Here is a 23,452-nt window from a genome sequence, read left to right on the forward strand (position 1 = left end):
AAAGGAAACAAAGCTGACACTCAGGATGGTTTCAGAACCATAACAGAGGTGTCTCTGGACAGAATTGCATACTCTCGTGTGGATTTATTTAACAACTTTTTAATCTTTAAATATAGATTTAACACATTTTTTTTATTATTATTATTTTTTTACAGGTCCATATACAATATAGTTCATTTAAACCTGCAGTCAGAGAAAACTCTCTGCTGTCATTTATAATAACATGTACACGGAGAGCCTCGTTTAACAGCTTACTTCCAGGTAATAGATCATGTCATGTGCAAAGTTTCAAATGTTAAAAATCTCAAGACTGTACATTTGGAGTCGCAGAGCAAGTCAGTCTCATAAATTAATGAAAGCTTAGATTTAAAATTATGGAAGACAGAAAAAAAAAAAAAAAAAGATTAAAACCATTTCATACGCAATGTGTGCTGTGTTTGAGACGAATATTTACAGCTGTACCTCAAAACGTGTACCAGTACCACAAGAATTGTTACCACTATAAATAAGCCCCATACTAAGTTCAGAGAATCCTACTTTTCCACTTAGTGAGCGCGCTGTGACCAGCTTTAAAACAGACAGAAACAATCATCAGTGACTTTAAACCTCCCTGTTTTGAATCCCAGTGGCTGAGGAACACTGGGATCTTTCTATGTCTCGCAGTGTTGCTCAGCACAGACTCAGTGGTCCTGCTATAGGGATGTATGGGGCTGCCCTCAGCACCGGCCACCCAACCCAAGGGAACCCCCGGGCAGCCACAGCCAAGGAGCAGTTCAACCATTCCTCCACACAGAAGTGGTCACTGAAGACACTCAGTGTGTTTGAATTCAGCAGCTTGATACCATATCTAAGAACTGATGGCTCACAAATTAAAGCCGGAACACAAAGGTCCCCCTTCAGTCCATGGCATAAAACATTTTGTGTCAATGGGACAGAGCGCACCCTCTAAGGCATGCACGCTCTCAACCCTGTTCTCAACAGTCAGATGCTCTTTGCACGCATCTGCTTAGAAGTCAAACCACCTGTACCTACGTTCTACAAAAGCAAAACTAGACAAAGAGACACAAAATTAAACTGAGAGTTCAATATTCCTTTTCTTCCTCAAAAATTCAATTGATGCATTGTCATTAAAGATGCTGAAAAGTACAGTCCTGTCACATGAACATCCTTAGTGCAAACGTGGACATTTAGCTTTGATTTATGGCACGTGTTCCAAAAGTACATACATTGAATGTAAACTTCAACACTTGCTAGATACAGGTTTCAGCCTTGGGACACTGTGGGACCCTAAAGTGATTGGCGACAACCCTGAGTTGTCAGTTCGACCTGATCCACACCTCACTGAAGTCAATGGGACTGACTGCAATGGGCTGGATTCAGACCCTAAGTGCAAAAACAAAAGGATCTTTAGCATTATTGCATCTTCCACGTGAGTCAGCCAGGTGATGCTCTTACAGAACATTACATTCACATAGCTGAAGTAGATTGTTAAGAAAAATCCATCCATAAAAATCAATTAAGCAGGACATACAGCTTCTTCGTTGTTAGTTTTTGTCTGTCTGTTTTTTGCTTTACCCAAACTCAACCCTTTTATTTGCAATCAGCTTCAACAGTTGTCAGCTAATAAGTGGATAAAGCCTTCGACCTGCAGAGGGAACTTCAAGCATCTACACAAGGTGTCGGGAAACTGCAGTGTACTTCTCTGATGAAACATGATGGATGTCATGAAAAACAGCAGGTAAAAGTAATGAAACACTGTACTTTCCAGAGCTGGGGGGTGGAGGGGGGGAAAGAGCAGAGAATGGCTTCCTTTATGACTATGAGAAGCTGCTTAGGACCCCGGTCCCGTTCAGTGCAGATGAAGCTGTGGAGCTCTGTGAATGTGATGAACAGTACAGGAAAACTCCAACTATTGTGCTATTTCTCTGTAACACGTAGTTGAAAGCTTCCAAGAGCATCAAAACCAGGATGCTACTCGTTCGCCCTTAACTCAAGGGGAACTAAACTTTCGCGTGTTACACAGGGCAGCATCTATAAAGCAATGAAGAATGATGTTAATGTTAAAGCATCTTATTCCAAGAAACACATTGTTCCCCGTCATCATGTAACATTTGTATAACATAGAAGAAAAAAATAACAGGCTCCCATGGTTCTCCCTGAAAGCTCAACTCCCATTAGCTTCAGTGAGAGCCTCGGCTAAGGCAGGACCACAGGGTTTTGACTCGTTCCTGTAATCTATCACTTGATTATCACAGCATGGCCAGTGGTTATCGTCTCTAGGATCCTTATTTTGTCATTGCAAAATGGCTTTCTACAGTCACAAAATAGCTGTTCCACGAGGCTGGCTGGCATTGCTGGTTGTTAATGTAGACCCTGCTTTATGTTTCAAAGGCAAAAATTAACATTATCTTTAACGGACCCTGCATAATAATTCTGCTCACATAAAGCCTGTGGCTGCAATCATTAAAGTGCATGAGTAACAGTGCAAACAGCTGCGCTACATCTGCAAAACGACAAGTGGCATTTGAAACAGAACTTACACAAACTTGCACATTTCAGCTAGCATGCTTACACTAGCTTGCAAGAGCTCAGGCATTCAGCCACACACTCTCATCAGGCAAATTAGAACTGTGTGGCCCAAGGTGCTACGTGAAGAGCTGCCTCAAGCTCAGCCAAGAGGCCAATGGCATTGCCCTGGCCAGCCAGAGCAGAGGGTGCATGAGCTTTGTCCTCTGGGCACTCCAAGCAAGGGGCAGCTTAGTATGAAGAGCGCACACACACTCTCACACGTGCACAAACACTCACAGGGATCCCCTTAAGGCTTGGGAGAGAGAATTTGCCAAGTAGGATGTTGAACAAAACTAGACATATAGCAAAGGAGCAGGAACCTGGCCAGACCTACATCACACTGCAAAGTGAGAGCACCGTGGCTGCCTGTATCCTCCCTCAAACAAGTGTGTGTCAGCACCTGCTCTGACATGGAGCACCTTCCAATGGCTGCTCTGAGTGCTCCTCAGGTCTGGGTTTAGTTCTGCTCTATTTCATGCTCTCTCTAAAAGAAATCAGCCTCACACAACCTTCATGCAGTCAGTGGAAATCAGAAACCATCTCTCTCTGCCCAGATTTTAAAGGTCAGATGAAAAAGGCTGGAAATGCATTGGCCTCATTTTGCTCTGACGTGAAAATTCCAGAGCAAACAAAGTGTTTCCTTTTGCTTGCATTTGTTTACCACTGCTAAGAGAAAAGAAGAGCAGAACAAGAGCTCAGCCTCCACGAGAGGGGAGCTGTCGTGCTCCTGCACTGTCACTGGGATAAAACATATCACGCACCTGCACTGGGTTTCAGCAAGAACCTCACCTCTGCTGTCCCCACTCTCAGTTTGCTGAGCTGGGTTCTGCAGCACAGCTGGAGGTAACATGGTTTTCCCTTCAGTGACACAGTTGCTGTCAGTTCTCTGTATCACAGGATTAGGTGGTCTGTAGAGTATAAGCAATCTGGGGACCTTCAGAGCTATTTTGCTTCCTGGCCTGTTGTGGAAGAAGTTTGGATTCTAAGCCACATCCCTGACATTCCAAAGGATGTGCATCTTACACAGGGGCTACTGCTCCTTAATACACAGAGATCGTTTTAGGCTTTAGCAAGGCATCTGAAATGAGCAACATGCAACCACTATTTCCTGAGCAGTGCTTTCTCTGAGCAGAGTTCTCACCAAACTTCTTCCATTTTGAGATCTGTGTGTTAACATCTGTGACACAGAACTATTGCTATGGCACACACATCAGAAAAGCACCACAGATTTGCACAGGAAACAAATCTACTCAGAAGAAAGAAGCAAGGATTCATTTCAGAAGTTATAGCTAGGGGCACGACAGAGGAAAAATTGTTATTCAAAATGAACTCCAAGCCAGTTATCTTCCTCCCCAAAAGCCTCCTGGCTTAAATCCAGGCCAAGATTTACGCAAAGTTTAATAAGGTTTTCCCTCCCACCTCTGCAATAGAGATTTAGACCCAAGTACCCTCTTTATCGGCTGCTATATGGCATTGCCAATAGTAACCACTCATCCATAAGGCAAATTAACTGCACAACCAGCGAAGAAGTAAAGGAAAAAACAGCATCTGTATTTTCAGGATTCATTTGGCTGTTTCAAATTCTGCTTTGCACAGAGGCCTGGTGCAGAAGGACAGAATATTTGCAAAGCTGGCAACAGCAAGGTAGTGGGATATTTACTCAATTCCTATCTAATAACTTCACATGGGCAGAAAAGCTTCCTGAAACTATAAGCTATTACTGACTGTGGGGACCAGGAGCCAAGCACTATCACAGGAACCAGCTCTGCATGCTTTCAGCTCCTGAGAACCCCACACGCAGCTGAGAAAATCTGTGGCTTACAGTGTGCCCTCCTGTGCCCACATCACTCCTCAGCTGCCAAACTGCGTCTTTGCTACATCAGGACTGGCCCGTCCTTCCTTCAAGGGAGGCTGGTTGGATGAACTTCTTGCAGATCTGGAGCAAGAGCTCCATCTTCTGAAGAAGCAGAAAACAGATCCCACACCAGGCCACATCCCAGAGCAGTTAATGGCTGTAAAATCAACCACGGCATAAAACGATCTATGCACAGAAGGAACAGCTTTGCTAAATACAAATGTGTGGTCTGAGAATCAGTTTTTAGAGTGCAAGTGCACGATGGCTGTAAGGACGTGGCACTGAAAAGCTCTATGAATAACTCTAGGAAATGGAGAGAAAACATCCTACACCATCCTACAGCGTTGCCTGAAGTGCGTGTAAAATTAGAACCATGCCTAGAGACTGCATACACAATCAGCAACAGAGAGAATGAGCAAAGTCAGTCTTAACAGGGAAAACCAAGCCTCAGCATTGCTGCCAGACTCTGGTGACACGGCTGCAAACATCTGAGCAGGGGCATGAGATGTACAGCAGCAGCTTTCTGTTGTTCTGTCGTGTGAAACCCTTCTTACTTTGTACTCAGTGACTCTGTAAACCAGCACTGAGCTGCAAGTCTCTAGGACTGGGGAGTTACGACCACTGACAAAGCAAGCCAGCATTCAAACCAGTATCTTATTTTCAGGGTGATTTCAGGGCTAAAGGAACCACAGGCTGTGGTCCAGGACCCAGAGATAACCAGACTTCCTTTTTAATGGACAAAACCTTTGTGAATTTTCTGTGTGTGTTCTGAGCTGTTCCAGCCACAGTCCCAGCCCTCCCATTTCCAGCATGGTAATGAAAAACCATGGAGTGGTGATACCAAATGCATGGCAAGGGTGATGGGCTCTTAAGGCATTTTCTTGTGTCATCTGCTATTCTCCTTAATCTATGTACATTTACAACTAGAAAATGAGAAACATGGTTTTTAAGCCTAGAAGCCTTTCACTAAAACCTGGTAACTTGTTTGTAAACTATTTTAATGACGGATTAACAAGCATCAACCAGCAGTGAGTGCAAGAGCAAGGCTTGGCCAAGCGCAGAACTGAAGCCTTCCTTCCACGTGCTTTGGATGAGGCCGCAGCATCTTGTGCAGCACGAGGAGGTTTTGCCTTAGTGCACCCTATTCACATGGCGTCTGAGCTACAGCAGCAAGAAGGCAAAACAAGTCACGGGAATCCCTGATCAGACTCCATTTCTTCTCCTAGGTCTTCTACCCAGTGCTCTTGCAATGAAACCTATGTTATTAAGTGTTGCTTGTTTTTTTAACTTACTAGTGCCTAAAGTCAGAGAAGTGTCTTAAGGTACTAACAAAACAAAAAATCCACAAAAAAAGCAGTAGCTTAATTTACTACTTTTGCAGGCTTTTTTTGGAGTAGCTGCTTTCTTTTTCTTTAATGCAGAGGCAAACGTAGCCAGATTTAGTATATCAAGTGTAGTACAAATGGCTTAAAAGACCTGAATTGAGTTCTGAGATATTTCTGTTACATGTATTATATGATACCTGCAACTTTGGCATTCCGAAATCTACAATCACCGACTACTATCTGCAGACTGTGGACAGGGATCCAGCCTTCTTTTCTTCTGTTTAGGTTTTTCACCAACCTTTGAACAACAACAGTATTAGTAAAAGGAACAAATAAGCCCACAAGCAGTTTTGTATTGGCAGTAGGCACATTTTACATGGAAGTCAGTGCAACCAACAGTCTGCTCAAGTCAGAGGAGCATTCTAACAGGAGCTGTGCATGCATTTAAGAATTCCACCCAACTAAATTTAGGCAACTAATTAAAAAACCTGCATCAGGAACACAGTTGCCTTGGGCCCCTCTCTAGCTAATGGAGAGGAGCAAGGCTCTCCCGAGCATGAGTAACCCTGCCTGGGATCTGCATCATCCTCCACTGACTACCAATGAAGCCCAGGACAATCACTTTCCTGCTCATGCAGTGAGATCTGAGCTAACAAATACGTTTGGTCTGAAAAATGTCTGCCTGGCACTGGCTAAAACTGCTATGAAAGGTGGTGGGCATGCAGCACGATTGAGATGCTTTCTACCTTCTTTTTGCTAACAGCAAACTGAATTTTCCCATGAAACGTAAGGGCTGTAGATGCTGGCCATGAATCCCCCATAGGGCAGCTGTGCCTGTGTGTTTATGCTAAGGAGAGGCTGGCTGAAGAGAGCTAGTCAGAAATCAGCCTGGAAAAGGAAATACAGGCAGGAAACTTGGCCAAAATGCTGCAAAAAAATCAGAAGAGGGCATGCTGCCCTCTGAGACAATGAGACCAATGGTTCAAAAGGAAGGACACGGGGTATAGTAATTTCCTAGGCAATGCTCCCAGTTACAAAGAGAGAACAAGCTCTGAATTGCTATCGCTGCAAGCCACAGCTTTAAATACAACCAAAAGATGGTTTGCAGCTATTAACCAGTTAACACTGGTTCATTACAGCCATTTGTGGGAAGAAAATGTCTTGTAATTACTCAATATAGCTATTAATAAATCCAGAGGAACAAAGCCAATGGCTGAGCTGGAGGAGGCACAAAATGGGCACAGAGCTCTCACTCAAACCAGCCATTTGAGCTGGAAGAGCACTACCAAGGGGCTGCTGAGATGTCAACGTAACACAGCTCACCCACATACACCAATGGTAAGGGAAGGCCAAACACATTTTTCAAGGCCAAACCTGTGTGTAAGGTCCCTATACTTGGAAAGGGAACGAATTCTCTGGCTTTCTGGAATAGACTGAAACCTAATCAGAAGCTGCAAGGAGTGGACCACCAGGCAGGTGAGGCAGCACAGAACTGCCATGCAGGCTTTTAGAGACAAGGCAAAATGACCCTAAGATACCTACCACTGTCCCTCACCATCTTCATGTAAAAGCTGAATTTCATCCCCGTTTTTCACCAGCAGATCCTCTGATCCTCTCCTCTTGCAGTCTGCAAGGGCTTTGTATTTTCCTGGAGACTGTAGCAGAAAGAGGAAAAAAATTATCTACTTGAGCTACATTCAGTATCATGCAGCCATTATTTCTGACTGCCGCAGGGAACATGACAGAGCACTAACAGCTACCTTAATTAAAATTGTTTCAAGGAATTGAAACAACTCATCTGATACCTCCTCATTCCCCAAATGGAGATACAGAAAAATGGAGACGTGGAGAGGATACAACCATCATCCAGTGAAGCCTAGCAAAGCTATCTGCTACTATCCCTGGCTGTGCTCAAGAGGCGTCTGGATAGGGAGCTAGGAGATATGGTTTAGGGATTTCCTGTAGGTATGGTAAAGGGAGGACGGTTGGACTAGATGTTCTTGTAGGCCCTTCCCAACCTTGTGATTCTATGATAAAGCGACACGATCAAAACCTGAAGCTTTGGTGCTTTTTTACTTCTGTACTAACCAGCTGGTTCCCCTCTTCCTCTTCGGTGTCCGAGCAGTTGGAAAGGTACTGGTTACCCGACCACTCCTCCAGCCCCTCACAGATCTCCAGGGACTGTGACATTCCTGGCCAGCCTGCAAGACAGCACACAGCTCAGATGGGGAGCCCTGTGCCCACACAGTGCCCCGAAGGAAGGGGAGATGCCATACTTCTGTGGGGTTTGCTCTGGGGTGACAGGAGCACACTGTCCAATGGTACCGGGCTGGTGCGCTCTGAGTCGTTCTCTTCTGAGCTTATGGAGGCTCTCTGCTGCTTTCTGAAAGATTTAATATGTAGATATATTAGCTGTATGTGACATATGAATCTAAACTCCATAAAGATTTGTAAAGCAGAACCAGAAATAATAACAGTACTTATTAATAAATGCTTTTCCGAAGGATCTCAGTGCCCAGTTTCGATTATTGGGTGGACACAAAAAGGAAACTGCAGCTCAGGTTGTGCTGTCAGATGAGTGCTCGCTGGTGCCCCCCACCCAAAGCCACCCCAGGGACTCACCCATCGCTCAGCTGGGAGGAGAGGTGGAGCTGATCAGTACACGAGCCAGACTGCTGCTTCTCCACTGTGGGAAGGTCAGACATCAGATTTACATCCTTGTTTCTTAGCAGCTGTCACATTTGAAGCACTATTTTCAAAGCTAGGCCTTTCAAACAACTCTAATGGGTACTGTTTAGAGAAAACCAGGCCTAGGGACTATTACAAAGAGCAAATTTAGTTATGATTAAGATGGTATGTTAGCACAAATCCAATAGCAAGCATTCCACTGAAGTCTATGGGACTATAATATGCTTAAAACAAGGCATCTGCTATGAATCTTGTTGAATTAAGCATATGAGAACAAATGTGAAAGAACTCCCCACGGTAATGGCAAGAAAAAAAACTCCGTACTTCTGTAATTCATTTCTACTTGAGCACCTAGGCTTTACAGCTCTAACTTATGTTATTTCCCTGTAATGTAAGACCTCACTCCAGCGCTGTGCTACCAGGTTTCTTCTGCAAATCAATTCTCTGGTGAGAATTAGTGGATTTGAAGATTAGCAATGTGAAAATAGGAAAGGTTCTGCTGCAGAGTGAATGCCACAGACAAATTGGTCAAATGTACCTTTTATGAGCTCCTGCTGCTTGAATAAGATTTTCCTTATTTCATTTAACCATGCCATCTTCAGATCTACTGTTTGGGCCTGAAAGAAGAGAGAACTGGCTGAATTTTGAATTATGAATCACCCATTGTATGGCATGAATAGAACCTTACTTTTCAATGCCGCAATTATCTGAAATTCCCTTTCATACAAAGCCAGCATTAAATTTAAAATATTCTTATTTTTTTTTAAGTTAATGATCCCACCACAGCCAGGCAACGCAGCAGAAATGGTGGAGATGTCGCTGCAACCCAAGGAGTGCAGGCAAAAGCACAGCTGAGCATGCATCTACTCCCTTTTTAAGTGCCCAAAGGGACAAATCTATCATAGAACCATAGAATGGACTGGGTTGCAAAGGACCACAATGATCAAACCCTCTTCTATGTGCAAGGTCACCAACCAGCAGACCAGGCTGCCCAGAGCCACATCCAGCCTGGCCTTGAATGCCTGCAGGGATGGGGCATCCACAGCCTCCTTGGGCAACCAGTTCCAGTGCATCACCACCCGCTGTGTGGAACAACTGCCTCCTAATATCTAACCTAGTCTCCTCTGTCTTAGTTTAAAGCCATTCCCCTGTAGAAGAGCATGTGCTTGTGTTCATTAAAGCATGAGGCCCATGTTCCATCTCAGTTCATGTAAGTTATTAAGCACAGTAAAATGTTTTTTTCAACTACTGATCTAATTGAAACTGCATTTGGTATTAGAGGCTCTGTTGCCAAGGACCAGTTCTGCCTCCACTCTTACAGTCTGTTAACCTTATATCCCAAGAAGATCAAGAGGAGACCATTCCATGCCGCTGTTTGCAAATATTCAGATCTCTGAAGCTACAAACCTGCACAACATACACCTCTTCTCGTCCGCTATACCAGATCTCAAATTTCCTATGGTCCCCTTTCACGTTCTCAGTTATTCCAACCGCATTCATCTGCAAAGAGAAAAGAACCAAAAAATGAACCCATATATTTAGCACCACGCTGAACGGGGTGAAAACAGCTTTGTTTAACACATTTCATCTATTTTCATTTCAACAGCAACTGGAAGTCATTATCTGAGATATTCCCCCTGATTTCCATCAGCTTGCCTTATTTACCAAAGCTTTTTTATAACCTCCAATAGACTTCAGGGGAATTTCTACTCAAGAATCAGTGGAACAAACTGGAGAGTTATCTCATGCCTCTTCCAGCATGACATTTCTCAGATGAGGTACACAAAGCTTTATAAATGCACGGTGCATTATTTTCCTACATACTTAATTTGTGCTGTGTTATATTTTATTTACTTCCAACCCATCTGAGAAGCCCTTACCTCCCTTGGGAATTTCAGTTCACGCTCTTCTGGCCCCTGTCCCATCCCCTGAGCACAACACACAATTGCTGTCCCATTCCTGATACTGCATAAGCTTGTTTCTTGTTGAAAGCAGATTCTAACAACGATTCATCACTGATTGACAGACAATCAGAAAGTTAAGTATTCCACTTCCGCATTTTGAAACAGATCAATAATAATGGTATCACGTCATTAATTATCCACGCAGGTGGCCATAAGCAAATCCAGTACAAACAAAGCCTGAGAAAGAACATCTGTTAAATATTGCTGATCTTTCCCATTAATGTGCATACTCGGAGCTTTTAGTCTGCAAGGCTACAACAGGTACAGGTGGGATCACCTGGGAGAGCTCTCTGTTCCTAGATATTCTCTCAAAGCTTGGCACCCCATTTCAGTGACTATGAAGAGCTACTCTGATTGTAGGCAAATGCAACACTGTGATGTTGAAAGGGCAACCTAGAGAGCACTCATCCAGATGTTGCCATTTCCAGTTCTGTGCTGCCCCTCTGGGCTTGCAATTCCATTTGGTGCCAACTATAGAACTGCCCAGGCATCAGAACACCTGGAATTTTAGATTATCCACTATGAAGACAAGAAGGAAGGTACCAGAAATAGGTGTTTTTATGCCACATTGATTCATGTTTGAGTATTTTAAAATACTTCTTCCTCCTTCTGAGCAGGATTTACTGTCCCTTCAGCTGCGGTTTGCTGCAATGCAGATGGAGGTGGCTGAGCTTAATGCTTCGGGATGGCATCCATCTGCATCACCTTCCACTGTGGCAAAAGACAGATGACAGACCTACCCTGCACTGCAGTGAGTTATGAACCTGCACGCTCTAAGTTACTGAGTATCAGCTGAAGGGATATTTATTGCTGGCTATGTTATATAACATTTAAAATATTACCTTGTTTTTAAAGTCTGCCTGTTTGGGGGAAGTTTTGGGGCTTTGTTTTTGTTGTTTCTACAGATGTCCAGTTACACCGCTTCTATGGAACAGCTTTAATTCTGAATCCCTGCAAAACATTCTTGCAAGGAAAACCAATCCCATGACGCTATCACCTATCAACCTGAGCTCCAGAAACATGGTTTTGCCCTCATACAGCAATTCTGAGAATGCATGTGTGCAGGGATGTAAAGCTTCAGCATCCAGGCATTCTCTAACCACAACCTCTCACCTTACCAATCCAAAAGGCTGGAAAATGAGTCCCTCCTAGACAAAAACTGGCTACATTGTCTGGACTCTTGAACACAAGATTTTCTCCCCTAAGCAGGTTTTCCGGTGCTGCCTCTTCAGTTCTTTCAAAAGCACATACGGCAAAACAAGTACTACAGGGAAAACAAGCTCCCCAGGAAGAAAACGATGCTGTTTGGGAAAAGCACTTTAAGTAGCTCAACATATGGACTGGGATTTGTTGTTATTACACAATTTGTAACGTGCACCGGAGCTGAACAGACTTATCTACTGTAACAACCTTGAAAGGTTTGTGACTGCTGGTGTCATCTCTCTCCCCCAGGCCCCATGGAGATCAGGGGCTCGCAGCATCTGGGCTCCAAGGCTCAGCCTCCGAGTGCCCCTTTTTTCCCCCACTCTGTGAGGTACCTATATTGTTTTTTTTATTTATCAAGAAAAACGAGGCAGAGTACTGAGACAAAATGCTCATGTTAGAAGTGCTCATCACACGCAATAAGCCAGACGGTCTCTCTTAGAGAAGCAGTTTGGGATTTTTATTGACAAGAGTTGGCATTTATAGGCTTGGGATAGTTGTTTACATCCCTCCTGTTTAGCCAGAGGCTGCTCTCTTTGCCTTATAATTGTGCTTCTAGCTGCAGCTGGAGCCTACTGAAGGAGAAAGGCATAGGAGAAGAAGAGTGATACCCCTCCTCCTGTCTGTGCAGCAGGAAGCTGTGCCTCCTTGGTGTCCAGGGGCATGAGGAGCCCTGATCCTTCCAAGGGGCTGGGCATGACAGCAGTTCATGCTGTCCATTTCATACTTTCAACCCCTCGTCTTGAAAAGTGGACTAGGGGAGGGAAGAAAGCACATCTCCATCCCCGGGACTTGCCCAAAGCACTGCTTCTCTTGCAGACGTCACCCCATAACCCACTACATGTTACTACACCCACCAGGCTTTCACGGCACTTCTGTGTGGAGCATTATAGTCCTTGATAGCAGAAACCAAGCCACTGCACTACTGAAAATACATTCTCTGGGTTCACAAAGTTAACAGTTTACAGTTCCCATGGCAATGGCCTCAAAGAAAAAAATCCTTACTTTCAGAAAATGCTTAAAACTGTAAGATGAAGTCTTATCATATCCATCTCCGTGATCCTCTCGCTTCTTGCAGAAGACCAAGGCTTTCTCATACAGGAAGAGATGCCTCTGCATTGGCTTGAACCTGGCAAGATCCTTCATTTTTGTTGGACCTTTTCGGTGTCCTGTCCAAACACTGAAAGATCCTTGCATCAATACTTTTCCTAGTTCACTCAAGTCGCCCTGTGGAAAGTATGACAAACACATATGAAAAAAGATTACGTCAATTAAAATGTAGGAGGACTGTGCAAACAATGAAGGACAGTGGGACCAGCTCTGTTCCAAGGCACGTCCCTCTAAGAATAGGTCTTCCTGGAAGGATCAGATGATCTTTGGGAGTGATGGCATGGTGCCAGGAGGGAAGAAAAGGTCTCGGACACAAGCCTACACAGTTAGTCTATGCAAAGGAATACAAGTCAATAACTAGAGGGTAAGAAAACTTGCCAGCACCTAGAAAACGTCACATCAGGGGTTCCCCCACATCAGTGAGATGAGAGCTGAGCCTGAACTGAGGTGGTGCAGAATGGGAAGAAAAGGATTTTCAAGTAGGCTAGGACTGCAACCAGCAGCTTAGCCATCCACTCAGCCCTCCCTGACTCCCTAGGAAGAACAGCCATTTCAACAGGCAAGGATCAAAACCTACTTCAGGGTGTATTTAATTAAAGGTTGAATGAGAAATACTATGAAGACAGCCCAGCCCAATTATAAGGTGAATCATTTGAGAACTAAGGTAGATTCTGGAAAAATGCTCCCAGGAACCACAAGGTGGCAAGTGTGGGAACTGTGCAACTCCACATATCGTTTGGATGGGAATAGATTCCAAAATCCTGAAATCAAATGGAAGCCTGACACCAATAAGCTTCCTGGTGCCATTCAGGTTGTAACTGTGCTAATGTGGTTTTTAGTTCCTACATCCTGGGACACCACCCACTTCCAGCATATCAACCAGCATTGTACAAGTTCTCTAATTACCAAAATCTACTCACATCATATCCTGTTATTGAAATCTGATGCATAGAGTCATTGACTGATTTTAGCAAATCCAGCATTGCAACCAGAGCTTCTTGAAGTTCTTGAACTCCATCACAGCTTGTGCTGTACTTTAACAACTCCTGAAAATAGAAATGGAAGAGCATGTGCTTCAATTGAACAAAGCAAACTTTCTTTCAGCTCGCCCAAAGTTTCCAGTGCCCAAGAGCAAGCTGCACTCCCTGAGTTTCTTTTTTCACATGTCAATGGAAAAAGCACTAATTGTAAAGCGGTCAGTATGAGGTGTGGAATATCACCGGAACACATCCCATTTTCTCTGGGTTTCTCTGAGGACAGCATCAGGTTACAAAGTGACATCACTCTTATCTGAGTTCTTTGTGTTGCATTTTTCCTGCTTAATAAGAAATGGCAAATATGACTCAGGTTTGGCATCAGCTGCTAATATGTCACAAACACATTCAGATGAGTTTGCGGTAGATGACTGTCTTCTGATTGGCAGACAGAAGGAAGATTTTATAAATCCTGGAGACTTTAAGCCAATAAGCAGGAGACAGAATTGGCAACCCTATGACTGATAGAAAATTACTCTCATGTCATATCTCCTCTGCCTGTTTAGAGCCTCATGTGTATTCATTCCTCATTCAAGAAACTGGAAGGTGAGATTCAACAACCTTCAGAAGGCACCACCCCAGTTCTATATAAAATGAGAATGGCACCAGTGCTCTGCCTCAGAAAGGAAACAAAAGGATGAATGCATCAAAGATTATGGGCACTACAACAACCCAAGCAGAAGAGATGAATCAATACAGTATCCTTTCATTCATCATACCCTTATGGACATCTCTGGATCATTTTTCTTCCATTTTACATCTCTGAACAGATCCAGTTCTCCCCACAAAAATAACGTGTTAAAAGCACACGCTCCTTCTTCAGGTATGAAAAATGTCAGCCTTGTTGAATGCCAAGCTAAGCAACACGTAACCTAAGGCTTGATTTAAACTTTAACTGAAAAATACAATGGAAAACAAATCTCTCTCCAAATGTCTTTTCAAAAGCAGCTTATGAAATACCTTCAGAAGCAGCTGGTATTTTGTCAGGCGCTGCACTGGTTTGAGCAAATAGGAATCCAGCCCGAGTTTGTGCTCTAATTTTCTTTGGCACTCCTGAAACAAAGAATTCATATTAGGTAAGATATGTGCTAACAATCCATAGTTATTCTAACAGCATGAGCAATGTGGTTTGAAGGCTTCCAAGATTCCATGTTAGAACATCCTATAGTTCATATAACAAAAGAGATTTCACAAAAATATGTAATATAGATGGGTCTGTCTCAAGTTCTTCATGTACAAGAAACTCCAGCTGCCATTTTTGTGCAGCTTTCACACAACGGCAAACAGAATACACTGCAAAGACGGTGGAGTGCTGAGGATGGTGTTTAGGACAAGAGCCCCAGGACAATGCTGCCTTGAGAGAAACCAACAGCTCACCTGGAAGAAGGTGCTCTCAGAGCACTGCCTCCACAGGGACTCTGAGCGGGGCTTGTTCTGACAGTATTTCTCATACATCTGGAAATCCTCTCGCTGCAAAGAAAGCCAAAATGTAAGTCAAACACATGTATGCAAGCCCACTGGGCAGCAAAACAGAAGGAATACCTGAACTGCAACGTGCTTTTATCTCTGCTTCCAAGTGTAACATCTGAAAGTCACAGAGTTCAAGTGAAAGAGTCACTGCTGGGAAGCAAAAAGCTCCTTGCAGCAAGCCATGGTGTAGTCATAACTGCTGCTTTCCCCCATCTGCTACTGTCCACACAGTTGCATTCCCTCCCTTGCTGTTGGAATTACATATCAGAAGCACCTCATCCAACTGACACAACTGAAATGTTGAAGAGTGCAAAGCACAGCAGAAACATTGGCCTTAAAATGTCTGTCTTATATGTGAAAATGAGTCACCAACCCTGTCTAGGAAACAAAATCCCACTCTCTCGGGTGCTCCCAGGCAGCTTTCCAAACTGTGCAGGAATATTCTGCAAGAGACAGAAGAGACAAAACGCAGCTGTGAGCACGTACTACTTGGGTACATCATTACAGGAAATCAGTGAGGCAAAGAGGGGCAGGAGAGCCAGCACCATACTTGTTGTGGAAGTCATATATCTCGGGCATGTTTCCAAAGAGGACATCCTTCCTGTTTCTCAGTATGGGAGGCATAAGGATGACCATGGCAGGGTTATCCATCTCAGCTCTGTAGCCCTGCAGGATGCAAAATGGGTTAATTGCTCAGTTCTTCAGGCTTTTGCTTGGCATCTCCCCAAAGGCAGAGGACAAAGGGATGTGAGCAGACTTCCAGTACAATCTACTTCGTTTCAAATTTCTACATCTCTTTTCTTTGTTTATTTGTTCCTAAACACCTGTCTTTTAGCACATCAGCCTTCAGTGCATAGGCAAGTGGGGCTGTGATCTAGCAGAGAATGGCATGGGACAGCTTTCCTGGAGTGAGTGAGTGAGTGCTGTGGAGATGTTCTGATCACAAAAGGCAGATTGCAGTCACTTTCTGCTCACTACAGCCTGACTGGTCCCACAGGAATACTTGTCTGGGTCAAACACATCTGCTGTTACGGCCCTGGGACATGAGAGACAACATGTTTATACAGAACGTGCAGTTACAGATGCTGTCACGAGATCTGGTGTACAAGGTGATTTGTTACAGAGCAGAGAAGGCTTGAGATCAGATACAAAAATCAATGGGCTTTTTGCTCTTGCAAAAGACATGCTGAGCAGCAGGATCTTGCTCTCCTCAATTCCCGCTGCCTCAGGAGTCTGTCCCCTATTGCCCCACTTGCCTTTTGCAATAACGACCTCCCAGAAGGAAGCCTTTGCTGCCAACTGCTGGGTGGAATTAGGAAACAGTGCAAAGCTCTCCACAGTAAAATGACATTACTACCCCAACACAACACCAGCTATCAGACGTGGTAAATATCATAAATGTAGAAGAGGAGGAGGGCAGAGCCAGCACTCAGGACCATCTCTGTGAAGAAAACATCAGGAAGCTATTGGCAGCAGCTCAGGCCAGTCACTAAGTGCTGTACAAAACTGAGGTCAATTTAACCCAAGTAGCAAATGTTTGCCAAACCATATTTAGTATGTACAGCATATCGTCTTTGGCTTTTCATATTAATCTCTTATACTAATTATGGTCTAAATCCGTATTCCTTCCACTAAGCGGGCATTCTGTATTTGATTAAGGATGCAGCAGAAGATAAGTAACTGGAAAATTAGTCATTCATATTTAACCACTAGCAAGGAGGCTTCACTCTTCTACGGAAGTGTTATTTTCAGACAACTTAGCTTGCCCTGTCCGCTGTCCTCTGTCTGGACTGGACACAGAAATAAACCCACATACCTGCCAACTGCTTTATCACATCAAGTGCAGTAACTACATGCAGCTGGACAGATTTATACAGTGCTGCTCTCAGGTCAGAGAAGTGTAATCAGGATAAGGTAATTAACAGTGACTTGTTTTATTCATCAGCAAGTGACATTGTGGAACAAAATACATGTGTCTAAAATAGCAGTGGAGAAATTAGAATCTGCTTTCTGGAGTAAGAAACGCTCTTTATACATCCACAAACCTCAAAGCATTGAGACAGAAACCTTTCAAACACAAAACACAACCTTCTCTCATCTCCAAAAGGTAAAGAACTGAGGGAGCAGTTAAAAACACCAGCTCTTTGTACATATTCACAAGCAGTGATAGAGCTAATTACCAGTGCATGTGTGTACAAACAGAAGGTTTCTTCCTCATTCTGGATGAAAAGTTCATCCTGACACCAACTGTTCCTGCAGATGCCTCCTACTTAGAAATAAAAGGAAGAAAACTTGAAGATTCATGACTAGCTGGGGGGATCTGACAGTTTGCTAGGAACCTGTCCTGTCACATTTCTGCTTAGTTTGACAGAGCTGCAGGTGATCTTTTGTGCAAGTCACTGGGGAGCAGTAAAGAGCAATGTGAAGAAGTCACTCACCGTCAGAACAGTGAACAGTTCCTCTACATACACTCTCTCGGTTTCTATAAGCTCGTTTATGACATGGCTACAAGAAAGGAAAAAAGAAGAAAAGTATTATGTCTGCATTAAAAAAACAAAAAAGCACAGGCAATTTGTGCAAGCCCAAAATACAGTGTGACCTCACTAACAACCAATGTAGGGATGACTAAACAGGCAAGAGCGCTATGACGTATGCGGACGGTGAAAGGGCTGACCAATAACACACTATTCAGAGTGATTTAAACAGGGTGGCAGCTTACCCTTTCAGTATATCTAAGTTGTCATCGCTGTCTGAAATAAAAGACTGCAAGGAATTCCGCTTTTCCTGATAGTCGTGCATTACTTCGATCTGGAAAAGAAATGGGATGGACCTGAAGGAGCTGCAGAGAGGTTACTACAGAGGCAGGATAAGCCCAGCCCTTAGCGGAGCTACATGAACCTTGGGGAAGGATGAAATACACTGCCTTAGAAGGACTCCTCTGTGCCACTCAACTTCAAAAGAGCAAAGCTTCTACTGGGTAGCCAAAAAGTCATAGAAATTATTATGCTGTGTAATATCTGGCAGTACTGACAATGTTCATTCATGTAGAAACCAGAGAATGGTCCCCACAGGGGAAATATTTGACGTCTATTTGCAAGACTCTGCATCCACACAGTTATGCAAATTCAGGGAACAACACACAGGAGAACCATAACTGTTACTTGGCAAAAAGGAGCCAAGATCATGGAATCATAGAATTACCCAGATTGGAAAAGACCTCTAAGATCATCAAGTCCAACCGCAGCTTAACAATAGTACCCTAACTCTAACAACCCTCCGCTAAATCATATCCCCGAGCACCACATCCAAACATCTCTTAAACACATCCAGGGATGGCGATTCAACCACCTCCCTGGGGAGCCTATTCCAGTACTCAGAACTCAAATACTGGGCAAATCCAAATAAACCACAGGGCTAAGAAAGGTGAAATTCTTTTAAGATTAAAAGAAAAAAACAACAAACTTCCTTCACATCCCAATCTGAATCCAGTCCATTTTCAGATGGGTTCTCAGTCTATGACACTCCTTCAGCTTTTGTTAGCTCTTATTACCTTGCGAGAACTCGGAGGTTTTCTTGATGTTTTCTTCCCAGGGAGAGAGAGGTCAAATGAAAATTTCAAACTGGAATTAAAATCCACACCTGGGGTAGAAGAACAAAAAATAATCATTCCATAATGTCCATGTATTGCAACAGAGACAGCTTAGAGAGTAACTTTAAGTCATGAAGAAAAAAAAGGGATATATTTTAAGGGTAAGTGATTAGTTAGCAAAGACTACAAACAAAGTGACTCATCAGACAGGGCTTCAAACATGGGGCTAATTTGAAAGAGGAACTGGGTGTTCTCAGACCACAGCAAGAAGAAAGGAAAAGAAGACAAAAGTGATGCACCCAGAGGTGGGTTGGTTTCAATCCATGCCATCAAACTCATATATCTCAAAGTGCTCCTGGCGGAGCCCAGCGTGTGTCTTTGACACTGTGTGTCGCCCCAGCAGGACGGCAGCATTTTGATGCGTGGTGTCAAATGGAGGCCTTATTAAGAAGCTCTCTCAGCATCATCTATCCAGAGAAGGGCCTTTTGTCTTTCCCCTCTCACTGGCTGCGCTTGTTTCAACACACCTGATCACTTCATTCAGGTACATGATTAATGGAGGATATCTGTGCTTGGCAGGCGATGGAGTGCCTTTACTAGAAAAATATGCACCACGTGAAGGCAGTGCAGTGAGCACGTCTGGCCGATGGATGATGGCCTCACAGCATCCCACAGAGGTGGTCAGACACTTATCTCTATTACTGAAAACCACTGATTGCTCCTCAGTGCTTTCCTGCTTCTAGAAAGCTAAAAAAAGCTCTAGTAAAATGGGAAGTATTTTAGTTTAAAGATGGAGCTTTCTATCTTGTATGGAAGTTCAGAGTGCAGGGAATGTGGCACTGACTGGAGATGAGAAAATGCAGGCTTTATTTGCAGCACTGGCCTGTATACTGAGTAACTTAATTCCCTTCATTCCACTACCTTTCTTATTTACACAATAGCTCCCCGAATCGGAGCCACTTTTGCTGCTTGTATGACACCTGCTTCAATTCAGCACAGCCTATCCACACTAACTCATCATAAACAAACCTGTATTAAAGCAGATTGCTGGTGTCTGATCATTTTATGCAGTCAGCTCATGGAATTTAATATTTCCACAGAACAGCGTATCCCTGGTTTAAAATATACCAACACTGCTTTAAAGTACTTCTGAATTCTGATACATAAAGGGCTGCTAAAGATAGAAATTTTAATGATATCATTTAACGTGAACATTGTGCCACATCCCATTAACAAAATGAAGGCAGAACATGCAGAGACCTCAGTTCAACCAGATCTGGTACCTTTATGGGCATTAATTATTCCACAGTTGGGATTTAAGGATGACATTCTCAAAGAATCAAAGGGAGTTAAACATCCAGCTTGTCACTCATGTTCATGAGATTCAGCTCCTCATGTTTCTAAGGCTCCCTTGCGAATGTCAGTCTAATTTTATGTCAGCTCTAGCTCAAGACAATTATGGAGACTGTCACCAAGAACAGGTATACAAATAGGCTTCAGGCTATGGAATAGCCTAAGAAATTTAAACATTTTTCCCCCCCTGTATCACTGATTCACCAGTTCATCCAAGCAAGATGCTAGGAAAACAAGTGGAAGCAGGAACTGTTTTCAGCTGACTTTTTTCAGTGAGCAGCAAGTGGAAACAAATACCAAGCAAGCAGTCCCACCGAGCCAGCCGGAGCTGTGTGTGCACAAGGAGTGCAAAAAAACATAGCATTCATCTTATCAAGGCATCTTTCTCCTTTCCACGTGGTCATCTCTTAAAAGCAAGAGAACACCCTAAGATATTTGGTAGCTCCAACATGTTAGAGTTCAGAAAAATACTAACACCCAGGAAAACATGGCAGCCCTTGTCATAGCTGGGAAACACACATGGAGCCAGCATAACAACACCGAGTGATTCACAACCAACCAGCCCATGTGTGTGAGGCTTCCACACCCTGTTCTTCAAACAGAAATGGGAAGCTAGAAAAAAACTGGAAAGCCAGTAAGTCATATAATATACAACTCTACAATCTGGAGTAAGCACTGGTCGGTTTCTCACATTGCATTGCTCATCCTGATAATGATAATCTGAAAGTAACGTGGCGATACTTTACCATGTTTTGGAGAAAATAAGGGTGACTTGGATCGTGGTGGGTTTTCTGGCCGAGGGGCCACTAACTGGACAGGCCGCACATGCTTATCCAACAGCTTCTTGAAGCAAGACTGACGATTCTCAAACATGCTTCGAACATTCTCAAGCTTCACCTGCACTGTTTGTATCTGGCACTGTAGAGTGAAAAAGATCTCTGTGATCAAATAACTACTGGTATTTTGCACTTGGAACCAAATGATGCTGCAGCGCAGTCAGATTTTGATTTTTACTTGGGTAATGAGGAATTGGGGGTATTTGCTTACCTTCAGTTCAGGTGTTAAGACTGACTCAAAATCATACTGTAGGGATTGGGGATCATAGTTTAAGTAGGGCGAGGAGCTTTCAAGAAATCTTTCTATGTCCTGGAGAGCTTTCTGAGCACCTTCTTTGGACTGGCACTTGTCCATCTGCTGGTTGGCGAGCAGGTAGGCACCCTCATCACAGCACTGCAGGGCCTGGGGGAAACACAGAGTGAGAGCCCTTAATAAAATCAAGGTATCCATGACAAGTATTATTTATCAGCACAATATTTTCAACATGGAGCTAATCAGTACCCCTGAAAACCAAGCAGCTACTGCATTTTAACCACTAGCACCACCAGGAGTGCAAGGAGCCCAGGAGAGGACTCTGCCCTACAGCAGAGATGCTGCTGACAAATCCCCACAGATTAATGCAATGTTGTAGTGAAGAACGCAGGGGAGAAAAAAGTTTCCTAATTATCCTAAACAGTGAAATGGAACAGGGTTAGACTTCATTGCTTTTCTCAGCAGCCTCAAGCACGCTATAGTCGTGTGCCTTCTGGCCTAATTAGAATGAATTTCTCCAAATGTATTTTGGATGCTGATTAAGATATCAAAGAGCAGTGGAGCCACATGACTCCACTTCCACATTAACACAGAGCAGCTGTGCCTATCTACCAATCTGTCATCTTATTTTGAAGTCACTTATGTTCATTCTTAATAAATTGCTAATTAAAAAACACAATGTTTATTTGAAAGCATCACCTCTATTGTACCGGGTATGGAAACTTCAGAAGTCAATTCACAGGTGGATGAACCATGAAAGTATGAGCAACAGAAGCTACTTTCTGGTGTTCTGAATTGCTCTCTAGAGACGCCTGCCTTTTTCTACTGACTATTCACAGCACCAGCACACACCTGTTTGCTGACTTAACCAACTAAGTGAGTCAAAGCACTCTCCAGGCTCTGAAGGAACACCTGCCTAACACAAATCACTGAAGCAAAGCTGCGAATTGTAGATGCTACCACAGCTAGTGGAGAGGCCAACCATCTGCATCAAGAGGCACCGTATCTCTGAGCTCTACCTGCTGAAGGCGAGTATGAAGATCCAAGGTCTTCTGCAGCCTCATCTGCTTCTTTTTGATCTCATCAGACAGGACATCCGAATGGTGCCGCAGCTCATTGCATTGCTGGCAGATTAAGTTGAGGGCATAGTGATGATTTGCTGCTAGCTGGTGTCCGTGTAGTATCACCACCTGAGCCTTCCCTATCAGATCCTTTAGTGAAAGGAAGAGAAAAGATTGCATGCTCGCTGAAATAATGCCAAAATATCTACATACAACAACACGCACTTGCTCTTCATACCAGATTTCAAGTACACGTGGAGATGACTGCCATTAGGAGTAGCCAGAATAAGTGGCTTATGCAGGCACCCATCATCTGGGAAGAAAAATCTTTTGCCACCCAAAAAAGAAGGATGATGAAGATGATGGTGGTATCTCATCAAGCCAGCACTGCTGTGAATGGCTGCTGGCAATGAACTGCTGCCATTTGCAGGAAATGCAGTCTGACAACAGGCAGCTGATATCCAGTTTAGGCACACTATGCTTGTAAGTGTGGCAGAGTTTAAGCAGCTACGGCAAAAACAAACCAGGCCTTTTGTGGTAGATCTTGATGCAAAGAACATGCCAGCTTGTCTGCAACTCCTGGTGAGTGCAGTGGTTGCATCTTCCTGAGGACTGGCTTTCTGCTAGGACTGCTTTCCTGCTGCACGGTATGCCTGGCTATTTGTTCTCCCTGTCTCTCTCAATAAAGTATCTTTCCAATGGCAAAAAAAAAAAAATAAAAAGCCTTAGACCTTCCCACTAGGACTCTCAATCTTAAATAAACCTCTAGGGGTTGTGTCCAAGTCCCTAAGGACTCCTCTATGGCCCACTAGTTAAGTACTGCCCTTTGCAGAAGTCACATCCTCAGTGGGGCTCCTGTGAATCATCTCAATTCACTCTTCTTTCTGCTGCATCTCTTAAGTCTTCCTCCTCCATATGTTACATTCAAATCACAGACGCTTAAGATAGCGACTTTTTTGCCTCTCCGTGTGCCTGGTAACAAGTCTCTGTCTATTAGCACTGCTAAAAGCATTTAACATATAAATAATTCTTCTTCCAGCTCATTAACTCCCACACTTCCCCTCTGTTCAGACATTTATCTGCACTGGATTTTCATGGTGGCTCAGCAATTTATTTTAACTACGATAATTAAATATCCTGTTC

At 43.6% G+C, this 23,452-nt stretch overlaps 1 protein-coding gene across 2 annotated transcripts in view; it reads right to left on the minus strand.

Annotated features, from left to right (window-relative positions):
• Positions 1–64: 64 nt before the first annotated feature.
• The window catches only part of MCF2 (MCF.2 cell line derived transforming sequence), a 45,347-nt gene continuing 21,959 nt past the window's right edge, over positions 65–23,452 (minus strand). For both annotated transcript variants that reach the window (XM_015860413.1, XM_015860414.2), the window contains 20 exons: positions 22,268–22,459; positions 21,207–21,398; positions 20,906–21,077; positions 18,768–18,856; positions 17,937–18,025; positions 17,656–17,722; positions 15,768–15,883; positions 15,591–15,660; positions 15,125–15,217; positions 14,708–14,800; positions 13,634–13,759; positions 12,609–12,830; positions 9,844–9,936; positions 8,975–9,053; positions 8,371–8,434; positions 8,025–8,131; positions 7,837–7,949; positions 7,291–7,403; positions 5,946–6,046; positions 65–2,031 (listed from right to left, as the gene is read on the minus strand). In XM_015860413.1, coding sequence (XP_015715899.1) covers positions 1,991–2,031; positions 5,946–6,046; positions 7,291–7,403; positions 7,837–7,949; positions 8,025–8,131; positions 8,371–8,434; positions 8,975–9,053; positions 9,844–9,936; positions 12,609–12,830; positions 13,634–13,759; positions 14,708–14,800; positions 15,125–15,217; positions 15,591–15,660; positions 15,768–15,883; positions 17,656–17,722; positions 17,937–18,025; positions 18,768–18,856; positions 20,906–21,077; positions 21,207–21,398; positions 22,268–22,459 — 2,232 coding nt within the window. In that variant the 3' untranslated portion in view covers positions 65–1,990. The remainder of the gene's footprint in view (positions 2,032–5,945; positions 6,047–7,290; positions 7,404–7,836; positions 7,950–8,024; positions 8,132–8,370; positions 8,435–8,974; positions 9,054–9,843; positions 9,937–12,608; positions 12,831–13,633; positions 13,760–14,707; positions 14,801–15,124; positions 15,218–15,590; positions 15,661–15,767; positions 15,884–17,655; positions 17,723–17,936; positions 18,026–18,767; positions 18,857–20,905; positions 21,078–21,206; positions 21,399–22,267; positions 22,460–23,452) is intronic.

The sequence above is a fragment of the Coturnix japonica genome, chromosome 4 (genome assembly GCF_001577835.2).
Source record: "Coturnix japonica isolate 7356 chromosome 4, Coturnix japonica 2.1, whole genome shotgun sequence".
In the NCBI taxonomy this organism is placed as follows: Eukaryota; Metazoa; Chordata; class Aves; order Galliformes; family Phasianidae; genus Coturnix; species Coturnix japonica.